Consider the following 19849-nt stretch of genomic DNA (forward strand, 5'->3'; position numbering starts at 1 on the left):
CACACATCTATCTATCTATCATTTATATTGTATATTTATAAATTGTCTTTCCACTGGAACAGGCAGGATTTTTCTCATATATATATATATATATATATATATATATGAATATATATAAGAAACATTCTACCTGGTCCAGTGGATGTACATATAATATTGTCTTTTCCACTAGATCAGGCAGAATTTTTCATACACACACACACACACACACACACACGAAAAATTCTTACATAGGCAGAATTTTTCTTATATTTATAGAATATACACATACATATATGTATATATATATATGAAAAAATATATGAATGAAAAATTCTGCCTGATCCAGTGGAAAGACAATTTGGGCTTCCCCCACCACTATCATCCCTTTCTCTCTCTGCCCCCCCATATTTTTTTTAAAAGGAGGCTTGCTCTCTTCCTGATTTGCATGTGCATTTTAAAAAGAAGAAGAAGAAGAAGCCCACCCTAAAATAATAAAGCCCCTTGCTTGAAGGCGATGGGGTGGCTCTAGGGCTCTGCCCCCTTTTCTTTTTCTTTCTTTCTTTCCCCCCTCTTGCTGTTGGCTTCCCTGCCTCCCTCCCTCCCTCTCTGCCTCTTTTTCCTCTCTTTCGCATTCTCTGCCCGGGCTTTGATCTCTGCTTAACAACAGTCACGTCACGGGGACTCAAGACAGGAGAGTTTTGTTGGAAGTTAGAAAGTTTTGCAGCCTCCAGAGGGCTGTAGCAGCAGCAGCAGCAGCAAGCAAGCGAGCAAGCAGTAGCAACAGGCAGGAGGAGCAGCCAGCAAGTTAGCAAAGCAAAGCAAGCAAGCATCCAAGGAAGGAGGAGGCAAGGAAGGAAGGAAAGGGGAAGGAGAAGAAGGAGAAAAGGCCAGAGAGAAGTGACTCTAAGCCTTGCTGCAAAAGAATAAATAAAGGAACCAGGGAAGCCGGAGAAGGAGAGGGCAAGGGGCGCTTGTAAGGAAGGCGCGGTGCAGGCAGCGCAGGGGAGCCATGGAGCATCAGCTGCTCTGCTGCGAAGTGGAGACCATCCGGAGAGCCTACCAAGATGCCAACCTCCTCAACGACCGGGTCTTGCAGACGATGCTCAAGGCCGAGGAGACCTGCTCGCCCTCCGTCTCCTACTTCAAGTGCGTCCAGAAGGAGATCTTACCATATATGAGGAAAATCGTGGCCACTTGGATGCTGGAGGTTGGTAACAAAACAAAAAGAGTTTCTTGCAACAACAAAAATGCAAAAAAGGATCAAATATTATATAGATATATTGCATTTATTTATATATTGCAACTATATATATATATATAGTTGCAATAAAAGCATTGCTGGGTCTTAGTAGCGTGTCTGCCTCGTTTTTGCTCACTTTCCTCCCTCTCTTTCTTTCCCTTTTCCCTTGCATTTCCTGCACCCTAAAAACCTCGTTGCAAAGGCCACCCTTTCCTCTCCTCCTCCTGCCTCCTCTTGCCTTTTTTATTTTTGTTGCTTTTTAGGCAATATAATATTTGTTCACACACACATGCACCCAGGAGTCCCAATATTGGAATGGATTTGGGCAAAGAAACATAAGGGGGTGGTGGTGGGGGTTCTCCCCGAAAAACACACACCAGCAAGTGGAAGTTTTGAAAGTTTACCCCCCAAAAGTGTCCCCTTTCTCTCTGTGTGTTCCTCTCTCTCTCTCTCTCTCTCACTTCCTGGGTCGGGATCCATGGATCCCAGGAGGAGCTCCAGAGGCCCCCATTGGGATCCCCCGACCTGGCTTTGCCTTTTTGAGGGGGGATTTTATTTAAAATTAATAAGCCATGGACACGTATGCAAGTGCTCTTCGTGCCAGTATTACGCGCCATCTTTGTTCTTTTTTTATATTGCAAAGGGCCAAGGGTTTATTAATAACTGGGGAAGGGAAGAAGCCCGCCTGAGGGGAAATGGGGGGCAAAGGGGGATCCTTGGGGGGTCCCTGGGCTGAAAACTTGGGGGGGTCTTTCTAGGGAAGTTTCCTTTGTTCCCAGAAAAAGAGAGAAAGAGAAAACCCCATGCCTCCCTCTCTCTCTTTCTCCCTCAGGAAGACAGACATACTTTCTCCTCATGCAGAGGTCGCCCGCCCAAAAAGAGTGTAAATTTGGGGGTCCCCCTCGGAGGACGCCTTCCAAAGGGGTCCCCTCAGAAGCAGGGGAGCCCGGGCTACATTTTCAGCCCTTTCCCGAAAAGCTGGCCGCCCGGGAAGTATTTTTAATTAATTTTCGAAAGGCCGGCTGCTGGCCGATGTCGCACGCTGCTCTTCCTCTGAGGGGAAAAGGAGATTTGGAGAGGAGTGGGGGGCCCTTGGGTTTGACTTCGGGGTGTCTCTCCTGAGGGTCCCCCGGGGCTTTGGGGGGCTGGGATCGATCAAGCACCGCTTGGGCTTTGTTTTCAGCCACTTTTGGAGCCCCGGGTGATTTTTTAAATATTTTTAAATATTTTTTGAAAAGATGACGTCTCTCAGGGCAAAAAAGAGCGAAGCGCGTGGAGCTGCCTCTCCTCGACGCCACCTTTGTGTCTGAGCAAGAGGGAGACTGGGGGGGGGGGGGGAGGCAGCACCCAAAGACCATTGGAGCCAACAGGGGGCACCTCAGCCCCACAGAAACCCCAAATATTGTGGGGCACCCCTTTTTCTACTTCTAATATAGGGCCTGGGCCCTGGATTTCAGGCCTTATCCCTTCTTTTAACCCCCCTCAACGCCCGACCACGTTTTTCAACGCCACATTTCCCCCCTCACTTGCGACTTTCTCTTTCAGTTCTCCCCCCCTCACTCCACTTTCACACAAGACACTTTTATTTCTCTTGTTAGTTTGTTGGGTTTTATTTTTATTAATACAATCCCATTTAATTGGCTTTTCCTCCACTTTTCTTTGAAAACTTGGAAGTTCTCTGCTTTGAAGGAAAAGCAAACAACTTGGTTCCAAAACAAAGTTTAAACTGGTTTATTTCAACTCTCTCTTTCTCCTTGTTTTTCTCTCCCTTTTCTCCCTCTCTATTTATTTTTTCCCCTTCCCCTCTTCAGGTTTGTGAGGAGCAGAAGTGCGAAGAGGAAGTTTTCCCCTTAGCTATGAATTATTTGGACCGATACCTTTCCTTTGAACCCCTTAAGAAAAGCCGCTTACAACTGCTGGGAGCTACCTGCATGTTCGTGGCCTCAAAAATGAAGGAAACCATTCCTCTAACTGCAGAAAAACTGTGTATTTACACTGATAACTCCATTAGACCCAACGAATTACTGGTAATTTCATACTTTGCCTCGTCAGGGAACTAAAACAAAGAATTGCACAAAGGAAAACCAGCTGATAAATTCTTGCTATTTGGATCTCGTAAACATATACACCTCCCCCTCATTTTTAAGACTGAAAACTGTGGTTTGCTCACTTAACTTCTTCCCTCAGTTATCTGTGCAAACTTTAATTTAGTTGCATGAACAGGCACACGTGGAAAACGTACAGTTGAATACGTGGCCAGTGGTTGAGCGCAAAGGCTCAAATGCTCAATATTTCCAAATGGGATGCAGTCCTGTCTGCACAGTACTTGGAAATAATTCCCAATCCCTTCAGAGGGATTTTATATTTTTAAATAAGCGTGCACCAGGATCAGACAGTTGATGTGCCATCCTAACATTGGGGCATTGGGTGAGTAAGCCTTGGGGTATGAGTTAACCCCATAGACAGCTGATGCCCACATTGTGTGGTAGATTAATTGAATGAAAAATCCCTAATATGTTAAATCCTTATTATGAACTCCCAAGAAGGAGAAATACAGGAGCAAGATTGTGGGGGAAGATAGGTGTCTGGCGCCCTCTTGCGCTGGAAACCAGAGGCCGTGCTGGTTAATGAAACACTGGTTGGGAGCAGCTGGGTGATGATGGCGCTGGGGGAAGCGAGGGGGGAGGGAACCGAATTATGTAATTTTCATGTAGAAAGGCGCTTTTCCCGCCTACTTCCCTTCTTTGGTGGCATTATGGCTGCTGCTGTGTTTGGCAAGAACCCAGTTTCTGTAGCCTGAAACATGCCACCTGAAAATAAAGCTTCCATAGGGTGTTATGTTAGCTGCAAATTTTGCATTTCTAGCCATATGTAAAAAAGGAATTTTTGTAACCATGGGTTGTTTTTTCTCCTCTTTCTGCCTTCCCCCTTCCCCATAGCAAATGGAGCTGCTTCTGGTGAATAAGCTGAAATGGAATCTGGCTGCCATGACCCCACATGATTTTATTGAACATTTTCTAAATAAAATGCCTGTGGCTGAGGACAGCAAGCAGATCATCCGTAAACACGCCCAGACTTTTGTGGCTCTATGTGCTACAGGTATGAGCCTTGCACCCTCAAAAACGGCGTGTTGCGTGTGTGTCCGTGGGCCCCAGCAAACACACCCTCTTCCCTTCCCCACTGCCCAGAATCCCGTAGTGCACTCTTGTAAATGGGGAACTAAATGGGACCTAAATGTCATCATAGATTATGCTTGGTGCTAAACACAGTCACGTTTTCTGACTCTGGATTACTTGGCCCAAGGTGAGTTTTGTCAGAAAAGAAGTGGTATTGTTATTGTGTGGTTTTTGTTTTTTAAACTCCCCTGTAAGTTCCAGAATTTTGTGGAATACCTGACAATATTAAACAATGTTTGTCAGTCAGCCTGAAAGAAAGGCTAGGAAGGTTGTCCATTATGGGGCTTTAAAACCTCAGAAGTCTGCCAAGGAGACCCTGGATTGGTAGGCCTTTGAAAAATCTTTTTGCTCTTGCTGCTGCTTTACAGTCCTTAGGGTAAAGGCTGTGTATCTGCTTTCCCTGGAACATCTGGGGGAAAATGTGCCCTTTCTTGCTCCTTCCCAGTGCTCAGAATTTCTGGCAAGAGAGCAAGAGGAGAAACATGGAAATGTGCAAAAAGCTCTCTGGCCATGAGAGAGAGAAAGCTCTCTGCCATCCGCACCCAACTTGACCACGTGCTCTGCTGAAGCCATGTGCTCTTGAAGCCTCAAGAGGAGCTAGAGACACCCAACTCAACTATAGGTTTTCACAGAGAGGCCTGGTTTGGGGTTTCACAGGCAGTCTATGCTTGCATGCCCGCACTCTCAAGCACCTCCCCATACTTAACTTTATTTTCTCAATTTCCTATCCCTCCCCCAGTCCTTAAACAAGAAGACAGGGTGTGGAGTTAGAAATGCTTCATTGCATTCCTATTCTTTTGATGAACTGGCTGTTTTTTGGGGGGTGGGGGAGGAAGAGGGTGGTAGGCTCAATAGAAAAATCTATTGGTAGACAAAAAAAGAGGAACAGCTCTAGTGCGGCAAGAATGTTCTAGAGTGGCCAAAGAACAAAGAAGCAAAGTCTGCCAGAGCACATGTTCCTTTAACAGGAAGTTTCTAGTGTTAACTCTCAGATCTATCTCAGGGTTAGGAATGTTTTGTTTTCTGGCTATGGTTGGATTGTAATACTCATCATCATTGGCTACACCAACTAGGGCTGATGGGATTTTCAGTCTTATGACTAGAGGACCACATGATCCCCATCCCTGTATTAACTGATGCTTTCAAAAAAAGCCACACGTACCAAGAGTTGATAGATGGATTTCATATAGTACAGCTCATTCGAAGAAACATAATCCCAGATGAGCATGGGACTGCTTGTTTTAAATACAGAATCCACTAAAATAAAAAATCTGAATTACATTTAAAAATCCAAGGGTGAAATTGATGCTGGAGCTAGATATAGTGATGTCACAACTGAGATGAATTTTGTGGAAAGAACAAAAATAAAAATGAATAATAGGCAGCTCCCCTTCCGTCATATTAATTTTATATGGTCTTTCTCCTACTGCGTGTTCTGGTTTGGAAATTTAGCCAAAGAAAAAACATGTCAATATTGTATTTCAAGGTTGTCTTTCATCCCAAGTCTAACATTAGGATGGTAGGTAGTTTTTTTTGTGGAGGGTGTTGGAAAATATTTGTTGCCAATACCTTTCGAATCACTCAAATATTATTTATTTATTTTGCTAACCAACTTGGGGGGAGGTACCCAACTTAATAGTATAGTCAACCATGCTAGAAAATCAAACCTTCTGCAGTAGCAAAACTTATTGGTGGGACAAGCCTAGTTCACAGCTGTAGCATTAGCTTAATTGACTTTTTGTGTGTTTGTTTCTTGTGCTCATCCAGCCCCCTCTTTCAAATATGGGGATGTTTAACCTGAGTTGTTGCACTGGCAGAAACAGTTCCACAAAGAATAGTTCAAAGGTTGGAGTCTTGCAAAGAGCCAAGTACTTTGATCTGTTGTCAATGTTATGTTTCTTTTTAGAAACCACCTCTAGAGGCCTATCTTAAACATTGTTTGAAATGCCCTATGTACAGCTGGAAAATGAATTGGTGAATACAAACCTTGTCCAGAAATCTTTTACACCAGTTTAAAGGAGTGTGGAGGTCAACAAGGGATTCTTCCTCTCCCTATAACCCCAATAAATAGTGCTTAATAGGGTGTTACATTGGTGGATTTATCCTTAGAAACCATTTAAAAATTAGTTGACTATGGATGCTTAGAGATCAGAAAAAGAAGACAGGATACATGGCTCTGCCACAGCTTCGACTAGATTTGTCATTTCTGTGTTGCGCCTTTCTAATTTGCTAGGCTTCACCTTGAATGAGTTACAAAGGCCTGTTACAGACAGCCAAAATAAAGCTGCTTCGAGTCACAGTGGAGGTATGGTGTTTCAATGATGCATGCGTCCTAAGACTCCAGAAGTCACACCAAAGCCATGTTCCACTCCTAAGGACTGGAGTGTGGCTTTGGTGTGGCTTCTGGACTCTTAGGACGCATGCATCATTGAAACACCATACCTCCACTGTGCCTCGAAGCAGCTTTATTTTGGCTGTCTGTAACAGGCCAAACTCTCTGTTTGCAAATGATCAGACTATTGAATGCCCACTGAAGTAAAGATCCTTTTTTACTATTGGATATTGTTTGAAGCAGTAAAGTTGCTTTCTTTAAAGATTTAAATAAGGAAAGAAAACAATTTAAGCTTGATCGAGGTAGGATGGGGGGAGGGGGGTTTGGAAGATTTCTATGAGTGGAGTTTTGTTCTAAATATAAAAAAGATTACAAGCCAAGGTGATGCTAAAATGGATTTCTTTTTGTGAGCCTCCTTCAGCTGTCTGCCTAGCCCAAATGGATTTGCTTTGTAATTTTTGTTTTGTTTTGTTTTGAATATGTTTTCACCAAAGACTCCTTTTGTGCTGTTGGAGGCTTGGGGTGGAAGGAGAAGAACAAGAAAGGGGAAGAAAAATCCTTGAGCTGTTTAGCCTAATGAATAGGGCCCTGGCATGGTTAAGCAATGGAAGGAATAGCAGAAATGAAATGAGCTTCATTGATCCAAATTGAGACCACTGCTAGCAACTGGAAGTGAAATGATCAAGAGAAGCAAGTGGGAGAGATGGGGTAGTATAATTCGTTGTGTTCCTCTGAGTTGGATTTCTGATAGTTCCTGAATGTGATTTTTTTTCCTCCTGGCACAAAAAAAGCCCTTCCTTTGAAATGGGTTTGCAACAACTCTTCTGTTCTCTGAGCCTTTCTAAAATTGGAAGTCTCAAGGTATGTGACCAGTTGGAACCTGTTGCATCTTGCAGCCAGTGATTTATGTTCAGAGGTTTGATTTGCCTCAATGAAAAGATTTTCATTCATAGCCCCCAGCTCTCCAGACGGATGGAATTGCTGCTCCATTTAAAAAGGAAAAAGGGGTGACTTGCCTTGTTAGGAATTTTTTTTTAGAAGCGCTACAGCGCCTAGATGCTTGCTTTGTCCTCCCTTCAGGGTGGCTGGCATTCTTCTCTCTCTTTCCCCCCCACCCTCCCTCCCTCCTCTCTTTTTAACAACACTGAAGTTGTTTATTCTTTTTGGATGAAGTCTCAGATAGGCTACTGGGGATGTGTGCTTCAATTGAGGGGGCCCCTTCCCCATTGTAGCTGTGTCAGGTCTAATTCATCTCACCGAAGCCCCCTTGTTCCTGAGCGTTCAATAGCGCAAGATGAGGCGATGGAGACTGACAATGATGCCACACTCTTCACTTGGGGGCATCCAATTACAGCCAAGCAGGGCCCCCCTGATTAATATGCTGAAATTAGTGGTCTCTGCCACAAATAATTCCTTGTTGTGTTGCAACAAAAAAGTCTGTCCCATGTTGCTTGTTCAGAGTGGTTATGAGGACAGACACAAAACCGACCATTTAAACTTCATTATCACTCATCCACCTTGGAAAGAAGGAGGGTGTGACTAGAAATGTGTGTTCTTGTTTATTACTTCTTTAAAGACAGTTGCCAAATGAGCAGGTAGTTTTTGTAATTGTGTGAATCAGCCCGATTTTGGACCTTATATTTCACACATGGGATATTTTATTCCAAAATTGGGAGAAAACCAATAACACTGCTATGTCAGTGAGATTGGGAAGAATAAATACCATTGGCCTCTAAAAATATGAGTCATTGAAAGGAAGCCTCAAAACATGGTTGTGGTGTGCCTTCAAGTCATTTCTGACTTATAGTAACCCTATCACAGGATTTTCTTGGCAACTTTCTTCAGAAGAGATTTTGCCATTGCCAACCTCTGAGGCTGAGAGTATGTGACTTACCCAAAGTCACCCAATGCATGATCCTGGCTGAATGGGGATTCGAACCCTGGTCTCCAAAGCCATAGTCCAGTGCTCAAACCACTATACCACAATGTCTCGAGACATGTTATTGTGGTTAAATGGCAACATATATGTATCAGGTGTAGGCAGCCTAGTGCCTTCCCTGAACCCAGCCAACATAACCTATGTTCATGGACTGTGAAATGGTTATTCAGAATTCTCAAGCCTCCAAACTGCTTATCTTTTGAACAGTTCATCTCTTAGACACCAGGACTACTACCATACTGCAGAAGTAATGCAGTTTGACACCACTTTAATTGCCCTGGATTCGTCCTATGGAATCTTAGGATTCGTAGTTTGTTTATTCATAATTTATTTAGCCTTTTCTGTCAGAGCTCTCTGACAGAAAAGGCTAAGTATCTCACAAAACTACAAATTCCAGAACTCCATAGCATTGAGTCATGGTAATTAAAGCAGTGTCAAACTACCATTAATTCTGCAGTGTAGATGTAGCCCAGGTTTTTCTCCCACTATCCCCAGGTAGTATGGCCAGTGGTCATATTGGCAGGAAGTGGTGCAATAAACTTTTCTACTCCATTATATTTTTAATTGCCAGCACTGCCTCAAATGCTCTCATTGAAAAAGTGTGTATTGCTATTTTGAAGTGCCCTTTTCAGATGTTTAAACATTTGGACCTTCAGAAGTTTGGGATATCCACCTCCCAACGGAGATGGTCAGTAGTAAGGGAGTATGTATGTCAAAGTCCGAAACATCTATTGTCAACAGGTTAATTTTGAAATACTGGGTTGTGTCCAGTTAACTTTTCCAAGTGGATGATAAAATGCTCACATCAGCAGAAACATGGGAGAGAGTGATTCACCTTTCTTGAAGCCTCCTATGCAATCTAAATCTGATTTGGAAAGCTGGACACCATCCATGTAAACAGATACGGTAGAGGTCTACAGGGGAGAAGCAGAGGGCAAAATCCCACTGAGTGAACAGAAATCTACTCACACAACTTCAGATTGGAAGGAAGGGAGTAATCCTGATGCTGTTTGGTTGATAAAAATCAATCGCATTGCAAACAATGTATTCAGAAGTGGATTTTAAGAATGAAAGCCAACATTATGTTGTCAGTCTAGGAATCAGAAAAGAAAAGACATATCTGTTGTAGTCTGCAGGAAATGTTTATAAATGCATGTCCATAGGCTGGCATTTCTGCTTTCACTCTAACTGAGCCCAGTTCCCCCTCTTTAAATCCTTGGTTATGGTCATGAGTGACATGTCTTCTTAGATGAAGATTGTTAGCCTAACAATAAAAATTGTTACCTGGTTGTGATGGCATAAGAAGAAATACTGTTGATGGCAGTTACAGCCCATGCAATCTTGGGAGTGGCTCTAGCAAGACCTACAGCAGTGCAGTCTGGAAGTGGGCCCAGGCTGTTGTCAGCATGGTGTCACATCAGAATAACTGATTGTCTGCCAGTTTTTGGGACCCCCTTCACTTAGTTGTGCCAGATTTACATTAGATCCCTGTTGCCAGGATAGAATGCAGTCACTGATAAGTGGATAGGTTGAAGCCAAACATTTACAAGAGGAAGTGTCAGCTTAATTAGCTGTGGATCCACAGCTATTGCTATATTTGAGAATCTCAGCTTTTGTTAAGTGGGACTGACTTTTCTGACTTATTTTTAAAATGTGCTAAGATCTTTATCCTGTGTGTGTGCAGTGAGGAATAAATTCAGCAGGGAAATACATCCTAGTAATCATGATGATGACAGAAGCCCTAAGCTGCAACTCCATGTTATTTACTTCAGAGTAAATCCCGTTGAAATTGGTGCAATGTGCATCTTAGTAAATATGGAGCTCAGTGGTTAGGTGCCATTTTGTATATTGCTCACTAGTGAAAGGAAGTTGTGCTTGAATATGTAGGAAAATTAGATAATTAAAAGTTATGGTTTGGACATCATCAAAATCCAGATTCAGTGTTGGTTCCACTATCAAACCCATAGTAAGGTGATAAATACAAGTACTTATTGCACTTCTAGACTTGATGGATTCTCTGGGAAGTTAGCATATTAAAAATCTAAAATGCAGTGAGTGAAAAAATGGAAATGACACATAAAAAAGCCAAGCAGCAAAGAGTAAAAACAGTGCAACACATAAAATGAAAATAAAACTAACAGCAAAATATTTTCATGGCCTTAGCTGAATGCAAAGTTACAGTCATATTTCAGAGGAACAATGTATAGTGCAGTAAGATGTAATTACTCATCTATCCGTTTTCCTTATTGATGGCAAATAAAATCTGTATCCTAATCTACCCAGACTGGTTTCTAACGCATGTGTACAGCAGTAGCATTTTCCAACCAGAAGATGTTTAGGGAGTTGCCTGGGGACACCAGCATGGTGCCTTCCAGGTGTGTTTCAGCCAGGCAACTACAGTGCTACTGGCTGACAATAATAGGAATGGCAGAAGAGGCAAGCTTTCTCTAGAACACTGGCTCACAACCTTTGGTCCGCCATTTGTTTTGGACTTCAGCTCCCAGAAGCCCCAGTCAACTTGGCCAACAGCCAGGAATTATAGGAGCTGAAGTTGAAATCACCTGGAGAAGCAAAGGTTAGGAACCACTGCTCTAGAAGAATGGTAGGCCTAGATCCTTACACTTGCAGGAACATTTTTTGCAGTATTTAAAGCAGCCTTAAGCTGCATGTTTTAGGTTGCTGTGCATCAGCCTTAGATTGGGTAATCCTTTTTTACTTGCATTTGTAAGAAATAGTGTATAAACAACCTCATTTCTATTTCTTTGTTTTTCCCCCTAACAGATGTTAAGTTTATTTCGAATCCACCTTCCATGATTGCAGCTGGTAGTGTGGTAGCAGCAGTGCAAGGTCTTCATCTTGGGAACACTAACACATTTCTCTCTTACCAATGCCTCACACATTTCCTATCAAAAGTTATCAAATGTGACCCGGTAAGTGATCAATTTACTGCTTTGATGCAATGTAGTGATCTAATGTGAATCCATGTGCCTCAGCATGGCATCTGCTCTGCTTGTGAAGTAGACTAGAAGCAAGGGCCAAAAGTTATTTTGCCTTGTATTTTCCGGTGGTTTGTTGTTTACATGGGTTGCCAGACGTCATCCTGGCTGTATTGCTTGGGATGAATGCCACCACCCTAAGTCTTCTAGTGAAGGAAGTGCCAAGAAAAGAAAGCAGAAACTCTTAAATCAAGGCTATATTGATTTGGTTTATTGGTAATTAAGCTATTGAAGAAAGAGTGGTTGCAATAAACCAACTTAATGATATTTTAGCTTTATTTCTGACCATTCATAAGGCTCTTTCTAATGCTAAATGATATAGGGGGAAACATTCTTAAGGAGGTTCTAATTATCTAATTGGTTTATTGCATGACAGACCTGAACAGTAGATAATACTGAATTCCTTCCTCTCCTCCCCTGTTCCTTTTTTTATTTTAATATGCTTCTCCCATGATCTTGTGAAGAGGTAGATGAAGATGCTCATCAGTAACTAGTGAGCAGTAAACCTTTCATGAGTGAATGGGCAGGAAGGGAGCCTACAAGGGAGACCTAAAGTCAATGATCCATGCCCTAATGGTGCGTGAAGTTGGGGAAGAGTTTATCTTTGTGCTGGAACAATGTGAAAACCCAATAAATAGATGTTTGAAAAAGGTTCTTGTGAGGTCTTTAAGTGCCAACAATGAGTCAAATAAAGTCAGTTCTGTGGCTTGCAACCAAATGTTTGGTGCACAACAGAAGTCTTCATACCATAAATAAATAAACAAGATCTAAGAGTATGGAGACATGTTTTGTACTAATCAAACGTAGTTCCCTAAATAGGACTTGAAAGTTCATAGTAATTGGAACATGTTGGTATTGCATTCTGTGGATTTAAGATGGTGATCATTTACCCTTCGCAGTATTAAAGCATAAGCTAGTCTTTCTGTCAAGATTACATACATTCAGTCCAAGCAAGTTGTTTAATCAAGGTTCTGCTGACTTCACTGTCTACTCTTTTAGCTTGTTACCAAATTGAAAATCCAGTTGTTAGGCTCAACTAGAGTAGGCCTATTAAATAAATGGAACTCACATAAAATTCTTATTAATTCATTGGATTTAATTGAATTGGGACAAACAAGGATTTATGTCATAGAGCCCCAGAGAAATGTGTTTTGTTTGGAAATAAATTTCACTGAAAGCCACACAACCTATTTTTGTATGGCATGTATACTGTTAAGATGCACTGTTGGCATCTCCTTTGTTCATGGTCAACAGAGTCTTTGCCATACTTCCAAATGGTCTTCATTACCTTGAGTAAATGGGACATACAGGTGGTAGTTTTCACCCTGCTGTCCTAAGCACAGTTGTCTGTCTTTGTTAAAAGTATTTCTGTGGGAGTTTCATTGGATTCAGTGGCAGTTGAGTTTGAAGGTAGCATCTTAAGTGTTTCAGTTGCAACAGCTGGAATTCACTGCCTGAGCTCTTGGTTGTTTCAGATATTGAAAGAAGATGAGGTAGTTATTCCAGTACTAAACCTATATACCTTTCATTCTGTCTGCAAACATTGTGGGTATACCTGGCTGCTGACCAATTCAAGACATTTCACTAGGGACTTAATAACAACTAAAGTGATCTGCTTTGGTGTACTGATAGTGAATATCTGATTTGAAAAGGAAGCAGTACTTAAACATTTCTGATATACAAGACTGAGTAGATCATATCACATGGCTGATCTCAGAACCAGGTGGAACAGTGCATTTGAATGTGACCTGCTTAAGGTCAGATCTCCTTTTAAAAGGAAAGGAGTTTTATGGCTGAAAACAAAAGCTTGGACACAGAGGGACTACTTCATGCCAACTGTGTCACATAAAGAAAAACAAAACTAAATCCCAAAGTATTAACGTTGTTCTCTGAGCTCTTGCTTTGATGAAAGCATGAGAAATGCTGTAGAACATATGTCTTACGTGCAATAAGTTGCAGGTAGAGTTCTATTTGTACTTGTTGAAGATTTTGCAAACAGCAATGTTTTCAGCCTGTGGTCATTTGGGCAGGATTGGCTTCTCTGTGAGGAGTCTCCAGCAGGCCTCAGAAGTCCTCAAAGTGGCTGCTTCTTGCCTTGGTAGTAGGAACCCATCTGAGTAAGGTCTCAGGGATGGGCTATCTAGAGCCATAGCAGCACAGAAAGGAACCCAAATGGTATATATACTGCCTGTGTTGCCAGGCCACCTTGCCCACATGCCTTGATTTGAGGAAGGGCCTCTGAAGCAATGTACTCCTCCTTTTTCAGGCAGAAGGGAGTATAAAATTTGAAAATTGGAATTGGGTATAGAATCATAAAATAGGCTGAGTCTCTCTTATCCAAACTAATTGGGCCTATAGAAGTGTTTTGGATTTCAGTTTGTTTTCAGATTTTGGAACATTTCTGTATACATAAGGAGATATCTTACAGATGTAAAACAAATGTAAACATGAAATGAATTTATGTTTTAGATGTACCTTATCCATATAGCCTGAAGGCAATTTTCTACTTATTTTCAATATTTTTGTGCATGAAAAAAGTTGGTGTATACTGAAAGCAAAGGTGTCACTATCCCAGCCACCCATCTGGACAATTTTGGATTTTGGAATTCCAGATAAGAGAGATTCAATCTTTACAAGCAAACTGAGCTTTTATTCTTTAAAAATATGGCTGGAATCCTGTACATTCTTTCACACAGTGTAAATCTGTGTACATGTAACAAAGTAGAGGTGATAAGAAACCCAGTTAATGAATTTCAAAGATGTGTAACCAGTGCACATTGGAAGTGCCTGCTGTTCACCAGAACCCCTCATTGGTGTCACATTGCTTATTGCTCCCTTTACCAGTTAGGCCACATAGTTATGAAGCAGCAGTCCTCTACCGAATATGGACATTGTACATCTTCACAATTCTGGCCTGTTACAGACTGCCAAAATAAAGCTGCTTCGGGTCTCTTTGGAGGTATGCTGTTTAAATGATGCATGCATTCTAAGAATCCAGAAGCTGCACCAAAGCTGCCCTCCAGTGCTTAGGAATGGAGTGTGGCTTTGGTGCGACCTCCGGACTCTTAGGACCCATGCATCATTTAAATAGCATATCCCCAAAGAGACCCAAAGCAACTTTATTTTGGCAGTCTGTAACAGGCCGAAGTTTCCTGCACACTTAAGCCCACTTATGAGTGCACAGTGCCCCAACAGGATTCTGGCCAGTATCTATCTTTCTCTTTACGCTTCTGTAAGTAGTCTTTGACACATCCCAAGATTTTTAGATGGTTAGAGCAGAGTGTATGTAATTGCAGTATGCTAATTTTTTAAAATAATAAATTGTCAGAATCGTGTTCAAATTAGCAAAGTATAATATATTCAAAATGTATAGGACAAAAAAAGGTAGTACTTCCATGAAAAAAAATTCCTTTTCCTTTTTGAAAAAGAGCTGAAGACAGTACTGCCTCTCTTTGTTTCCTGCCAATTTTTTAAAAAAAATACATTTAAAATAATTTTTACTCCTGCAGTAGCTTTTGTAGGGCTGGAATCTCAGGAGCCATCATATACAGTGCTAGGTCAATCTTTTGATCTGTCTAGATCGCCATTGCCTACATCAGAGTGCCAGGCATTGGAGATTTCAGCAATTGAACCTGGGATCTTGGGCATCAAACCAAGTGTTTTTATCACTAAGACTTTTCCTGGAGCTGTATTAAAAGCCAAATTTTTGAACCTTCCTCCAAATTTCAGGCAAAGCTTGTGAAGCATCTTAGAGAGTGCCTGGTGCTTGGTGTATAGCTGTGTGGATGTGAACATAAACATTCACCTCATGGAAGTTATAGTAAAAGTGGGAGGGGAGTCTCCAAAACTGAACAAAAGAGTACCACTAAACACTGTAAGACCTAAAAGTAAATCAAACAGATAATTATTTGTATTAATATTAAGTATTATTGCTTTGTTACTTGTTTTGGGGGGGCTTTCGTGTTATTTTTATTGAGCTGTATTTTGAATTATTAAGAACATTGGATACCTTAAGTATAGCGTTTGTGTTGAGCCTTCTGCAAATGTTTGGATTTTAGTGCTATTAAATAGAATGTGATCCTAGAAGCCAGACCAAGAACCTTACTGTTTAAAAACCACAGGATCATTCATCTGAACATTTTAAAATACGCTTAACAGGTCTTGGTTTGAATAGGTGACCAAGAAGATTTGGAGGTTTTGTGATTAAACTTTTACCTTTAGCCATGAGATAGTAAAAGCTAAAATGAATATCACCTGATTGAAATTCCCTTAGTGTTCATGTTTATGTTGGAGGAGTCCAATTTTCCCATTTTACTTTTGATCAGTGATAATTAGAAGCAAGATAAGCACAATTAGAAGAACTCTTGAACTGTTTCCCATCAGTTGTGTTCTTGACCCCCTCTTCCAAACAGGTTGAATTTGGCCTGGCATTTATTTCAAGACCATAAAATTCTACATATGATTGATTGGGTTTCCATGTTATCTGTTAATATATTGAAATTTATTTCTCAAGCCTCATACAAGGATCTTCTTGTCATAAACCACACATGACAGGAAATGGTACATCAAAGGATTCCTAAACCTTCTCTCTCTTTCTTAATTTCCTTCATTATCTATGCTCAAATTATCTGAATATCAACCCAATCACTGTTTTTGCTACACTAGAATTTTTTTGCTCATATTAGTAAAACTAAGGCAAGAATTTGTTCTCAAATGTTAGTGGTAGTTTGGACAAATTTTAAATGGGTAGAAGTTTTGTGCATGAAGAAGCAAGATCATGGCCATGCATTGGTCATCTGAGTGTGGTGTCTTCCTTTGTATTATTATAGGTCCATATGCTAGATGTGACATTTACATAAAGTCCATGTACATATGAGTCCAGGATAAACAATATATGAAATCCAGGTACCTACTACATAGTTTGAACTTACATGGATATGTATATATGCACTCTGTGTGTGTGTCTGTCTGTCTGTCTGTCTGTCTGTCTTCCTGTCTAGATGTCTGCCCACCTATCTAGCTACATACCTAACTAGGTAGGCAGGCAGGCAGGCAGATAGATAGATAGATAGATATGTTGTACATTTATGTATCAGATGTTTCCTCAAACAAATGTTATATCCAACAGCTGGATGACAGTGGTTCCGTTAGTGAGCAGAAGTTGAGAGTCATTTTCACTCTCTACAGAGCTCAATATACTTAGATCATCTACATTTTAACAACAGTTGCCTGTATCATTCTAAATCAGTCAATTTTAATATGTAACTACATTTGATGAAACAAAAATGCAAAATAGAATCATAGAGTTGGAAGAGACCGCAAGGAGCCATCCAGTCCAACAGCCTGCCATGCAGGAAATCTAAATCAAAGCATCCCCAACAGATGGCCATCTAGCCTCTGTTTAAAGACCTCATTCAAACACCTTAATTATTACTATAATTCAAAATATACAGACCTAAAAGTGCCACATTAAAGTGATATGCCAAGATTACTTCACAAAGATAATGGGTTGGATCCAGACTTCATTGTGTTAGACTAGCTAGTTCTTGTGGTCCCTTCCAACCTGTGATTTTATGATTGACTCATTATCAACAGAAGCAGGGTAATGCACCTTCTACTGAATTATCCTATAACCCCTCAGACTCTTTGAAAATCTACTACAGGGTGGATGTTCTGGAACAGGGACAGAACTGCAAATGGTGGAGGGAATTGGGGGGAAATGCCAGCTTTTTCGTCTATGAACAGAACAAGCGCTTAAAGCTAAATTAAGATCCAACACCTTATCCACTGATGGAAACATTTTTATTGTTTAAAAATCCAAATGGTATTGCCTACATTGAGATATACATGAAGCTTGCTGACAAAAATAAATCAGTATTCTTTCTTGAAGAGTTGTTTAAGTTAAAAGCCTCAATCTTCATTTAATGTAAGCATTGATAGATGGTAAGACTAAGTAACTGCATGCCTTTAGTATTAGTAGAATTTGACTTGAGACAATCTATTGCATACATACAGTTTCTCAGGAACAAATACAGCCAGTAGGTTGCTGTTGCCAAACATAAATATAATTTTGTCAGTGATTGCCCCTTTCTTTTCTGAAGGGACCACATTTCTTTGAATTTGCCATGCAACACAAGAGACCTTAGAGGAGAAAAGAGATCACATTGCACCAGGCAATGAATGCTGCTACCACAACCATTCTCCAAGTTCTTTAGCATGTCATGGCTACTCCCAGGGAGTAGGGAATGTTATTATAGCATCCTTCTTCATCACAGGCTTGGGTGATAATGAGGTACCAAGTGAGTTTTGTTTGCTGGTTATGAAATTAACAGTGCTTAGTGGAGAAGTCATTAAAGCTGTTGCCAGACCTGCTATCAGACATTTTGAAAATAACTTTTTTGGATCCCCTCCCTCCCGAATCCACCAAGCCACTCTGGCCATATTCTAAGGAGAGGTAGTCAAAAAAATAAGTTAACAAATTCTGGCCCCACACCACCACCTTTCAGGTGTACTGTTTTTAAATGCTTTTATGTTTTCAAATTGCATTTTATTCTTTTAATGTGTAGTGTGTTTTAATACTGTACTAGTTTAATTTTGTTCGAATACTCACTTCTGTATGTTTTAATTGTATCATTCTTTTAATTTGTAAGCTGTTTTGTGTCCCACTTTTGGGGGGGACACAGGATGATGACAACGATGATCATATCATAGAATCATAGAGTTGGAAGAGAGTGCAAGGGCCAACCAGTCATGTTCGGATAGAAGATCTGTAAAAAGATAGATTGCTGAACACAGAAACCTGATTGTTCTAGGGTTATAAACTGCACGAAAGGAGAAAAGAAGTAAGCAGACTCTTGTCCGCCTTTCAGCTTCAAGCTCATGGGTAATGATTGTGAAGGTAACAGGCGGATTCCACAGCCCTACACTTCCTTTCAGTGATCATAATTTTGAATATTTATATACAGCTCAAGTGACAGTCTGTGTCACTTTCTGATCAGAAAATCAGGGGCCACAGGGAAGATTTGTCCTTGTCAGACATTGTTCAGAGCCCAGAGTGGAGGCAAGATACTTATCCCAACCCTGGCTTCTCAACATCTGCCAGAAGACGAAGTCAGTTGAAGCAGCTGAAATTATTGACTGGCTACCAAATGTGTTCAACATTTGTGGGTTTTGCTAATAGCAACTCACTTGCAGTATTTAAAATTTTAACATAGCATACATTTGTCATGCTTCCCCAAACCAATGGACCCATCTTTACTTAGACACTGTCATTCCACTTACTTGATTAGTGGATCCATTCCTTTCTGGTGAAGAGCCCTGGGGTTGTGAATAAGTACTGGGTTGTTTTGGAAACACAACATGAGTTCTAAGGTAAACTGTTGAGCAGCTTAACAAGGTAGACCTTGGAAATTGTTATTTTATTAGAGTTATGATCCTGGTTTTACCGTTGAAAATACTCTTTTTTAAAACTATCTCTGTATATAATTGCCTTAAATCTTATATCTGACATGTGGAGAGCATGGAAAAATTTCTTCCCTTGGACTTAAACTCAGAATCCCCTATGCAGAATGGCATGGCAATTGGTACTGGGCCATAATACCCTAAAAAAGTAAATGTTCCAGGCTATGGAGTTTCATTATTTGAACAGAGGTGATAATGTTTCATACATGGATAGGTAGGGCATAACTACAAGAAAAATCTGTATTATTTTCTTTGAGTTTGGAATTGCTGAATATACTACAAATTGAATCTCCCTTATCCAGAATTCCAAAATCCGAAATGCTCCAAAACTTTTTTCATGGGTGCCTGAGATAGTGACACATTTGCTTTCTGATGGTTCAGTGTACACAAACTTTTCTTTCATGAAAATATATATATAATTACCATCAGGCTATGTGTATAAGGTATATACGTATGAAGCATAAATGAGTTCTGTGTTTAGATCTGAGTCCCATATCCAAGATAACTCATTATTTACCGATATGCAAATACAAGTATTCCAAAATCCAAAAAATCTAGACTTCAAAACATCTCTGGTCCCAAGTATTTGAGATAAAGAATACTCAGCCTATGTATAGTTATGGTTGGAACAGTTGCAAGCAAGTAGACAAATATCAAGAGTTTTTACATTTCTTTTTGATGTGAATCCTTTCTGGGAATTTAAAAACAATTGTAGGTTGAGAG

General features: G+C 40.7%; 1 protein-coding gene across 1 annotated transcript in view; it reads left to right on the forward strand.

Moving 5' to 3' along the window:
* Positions 1–483: 483 nt before the first annotated feature.
* CCND1 (cyclin D1) overlaps positions 484–19849 on the forward strand; it is a 29014-nt gene continuing 9648 nt past the window's right edge. Inside the window, exons 1-4 of the mRNA XM_089521382.1 lie at positions 484–1189; positions 3034–3249; positions 4162–4321; positions 11451–11599. Of these exons, the coding sequence (XP_089377508.1) occupies positions 992–1189; positions 3034–3249; positions 4162–4321; positions 11451–11599 (723 nt within the window). The 5' untranslated portion in view covers positions 484–991. The remainder of the gene's footprint in view (positions 1190–3033; positions 3250–4161; positions 4322–11450; positions 11600–19849) is intronic.

Source organism: Sceloporus occidentalis, unplaced genomic scaffold (assembly GCF_023333645.1).
Source record: "Sceloporus occidentalis isolate IW3139 unplaced genomic scaffold, rSceOcc1.0.p SCAF_4, whole genome shotgun sequence".
In the NCBI taxonomy this organism is placed as follows: Eukaryota; Metazoa; Chordata; class Lepidosauria; order Squamata; family Phrynosomatidae; genus Sceloporus; species Sceloporus occidentalis.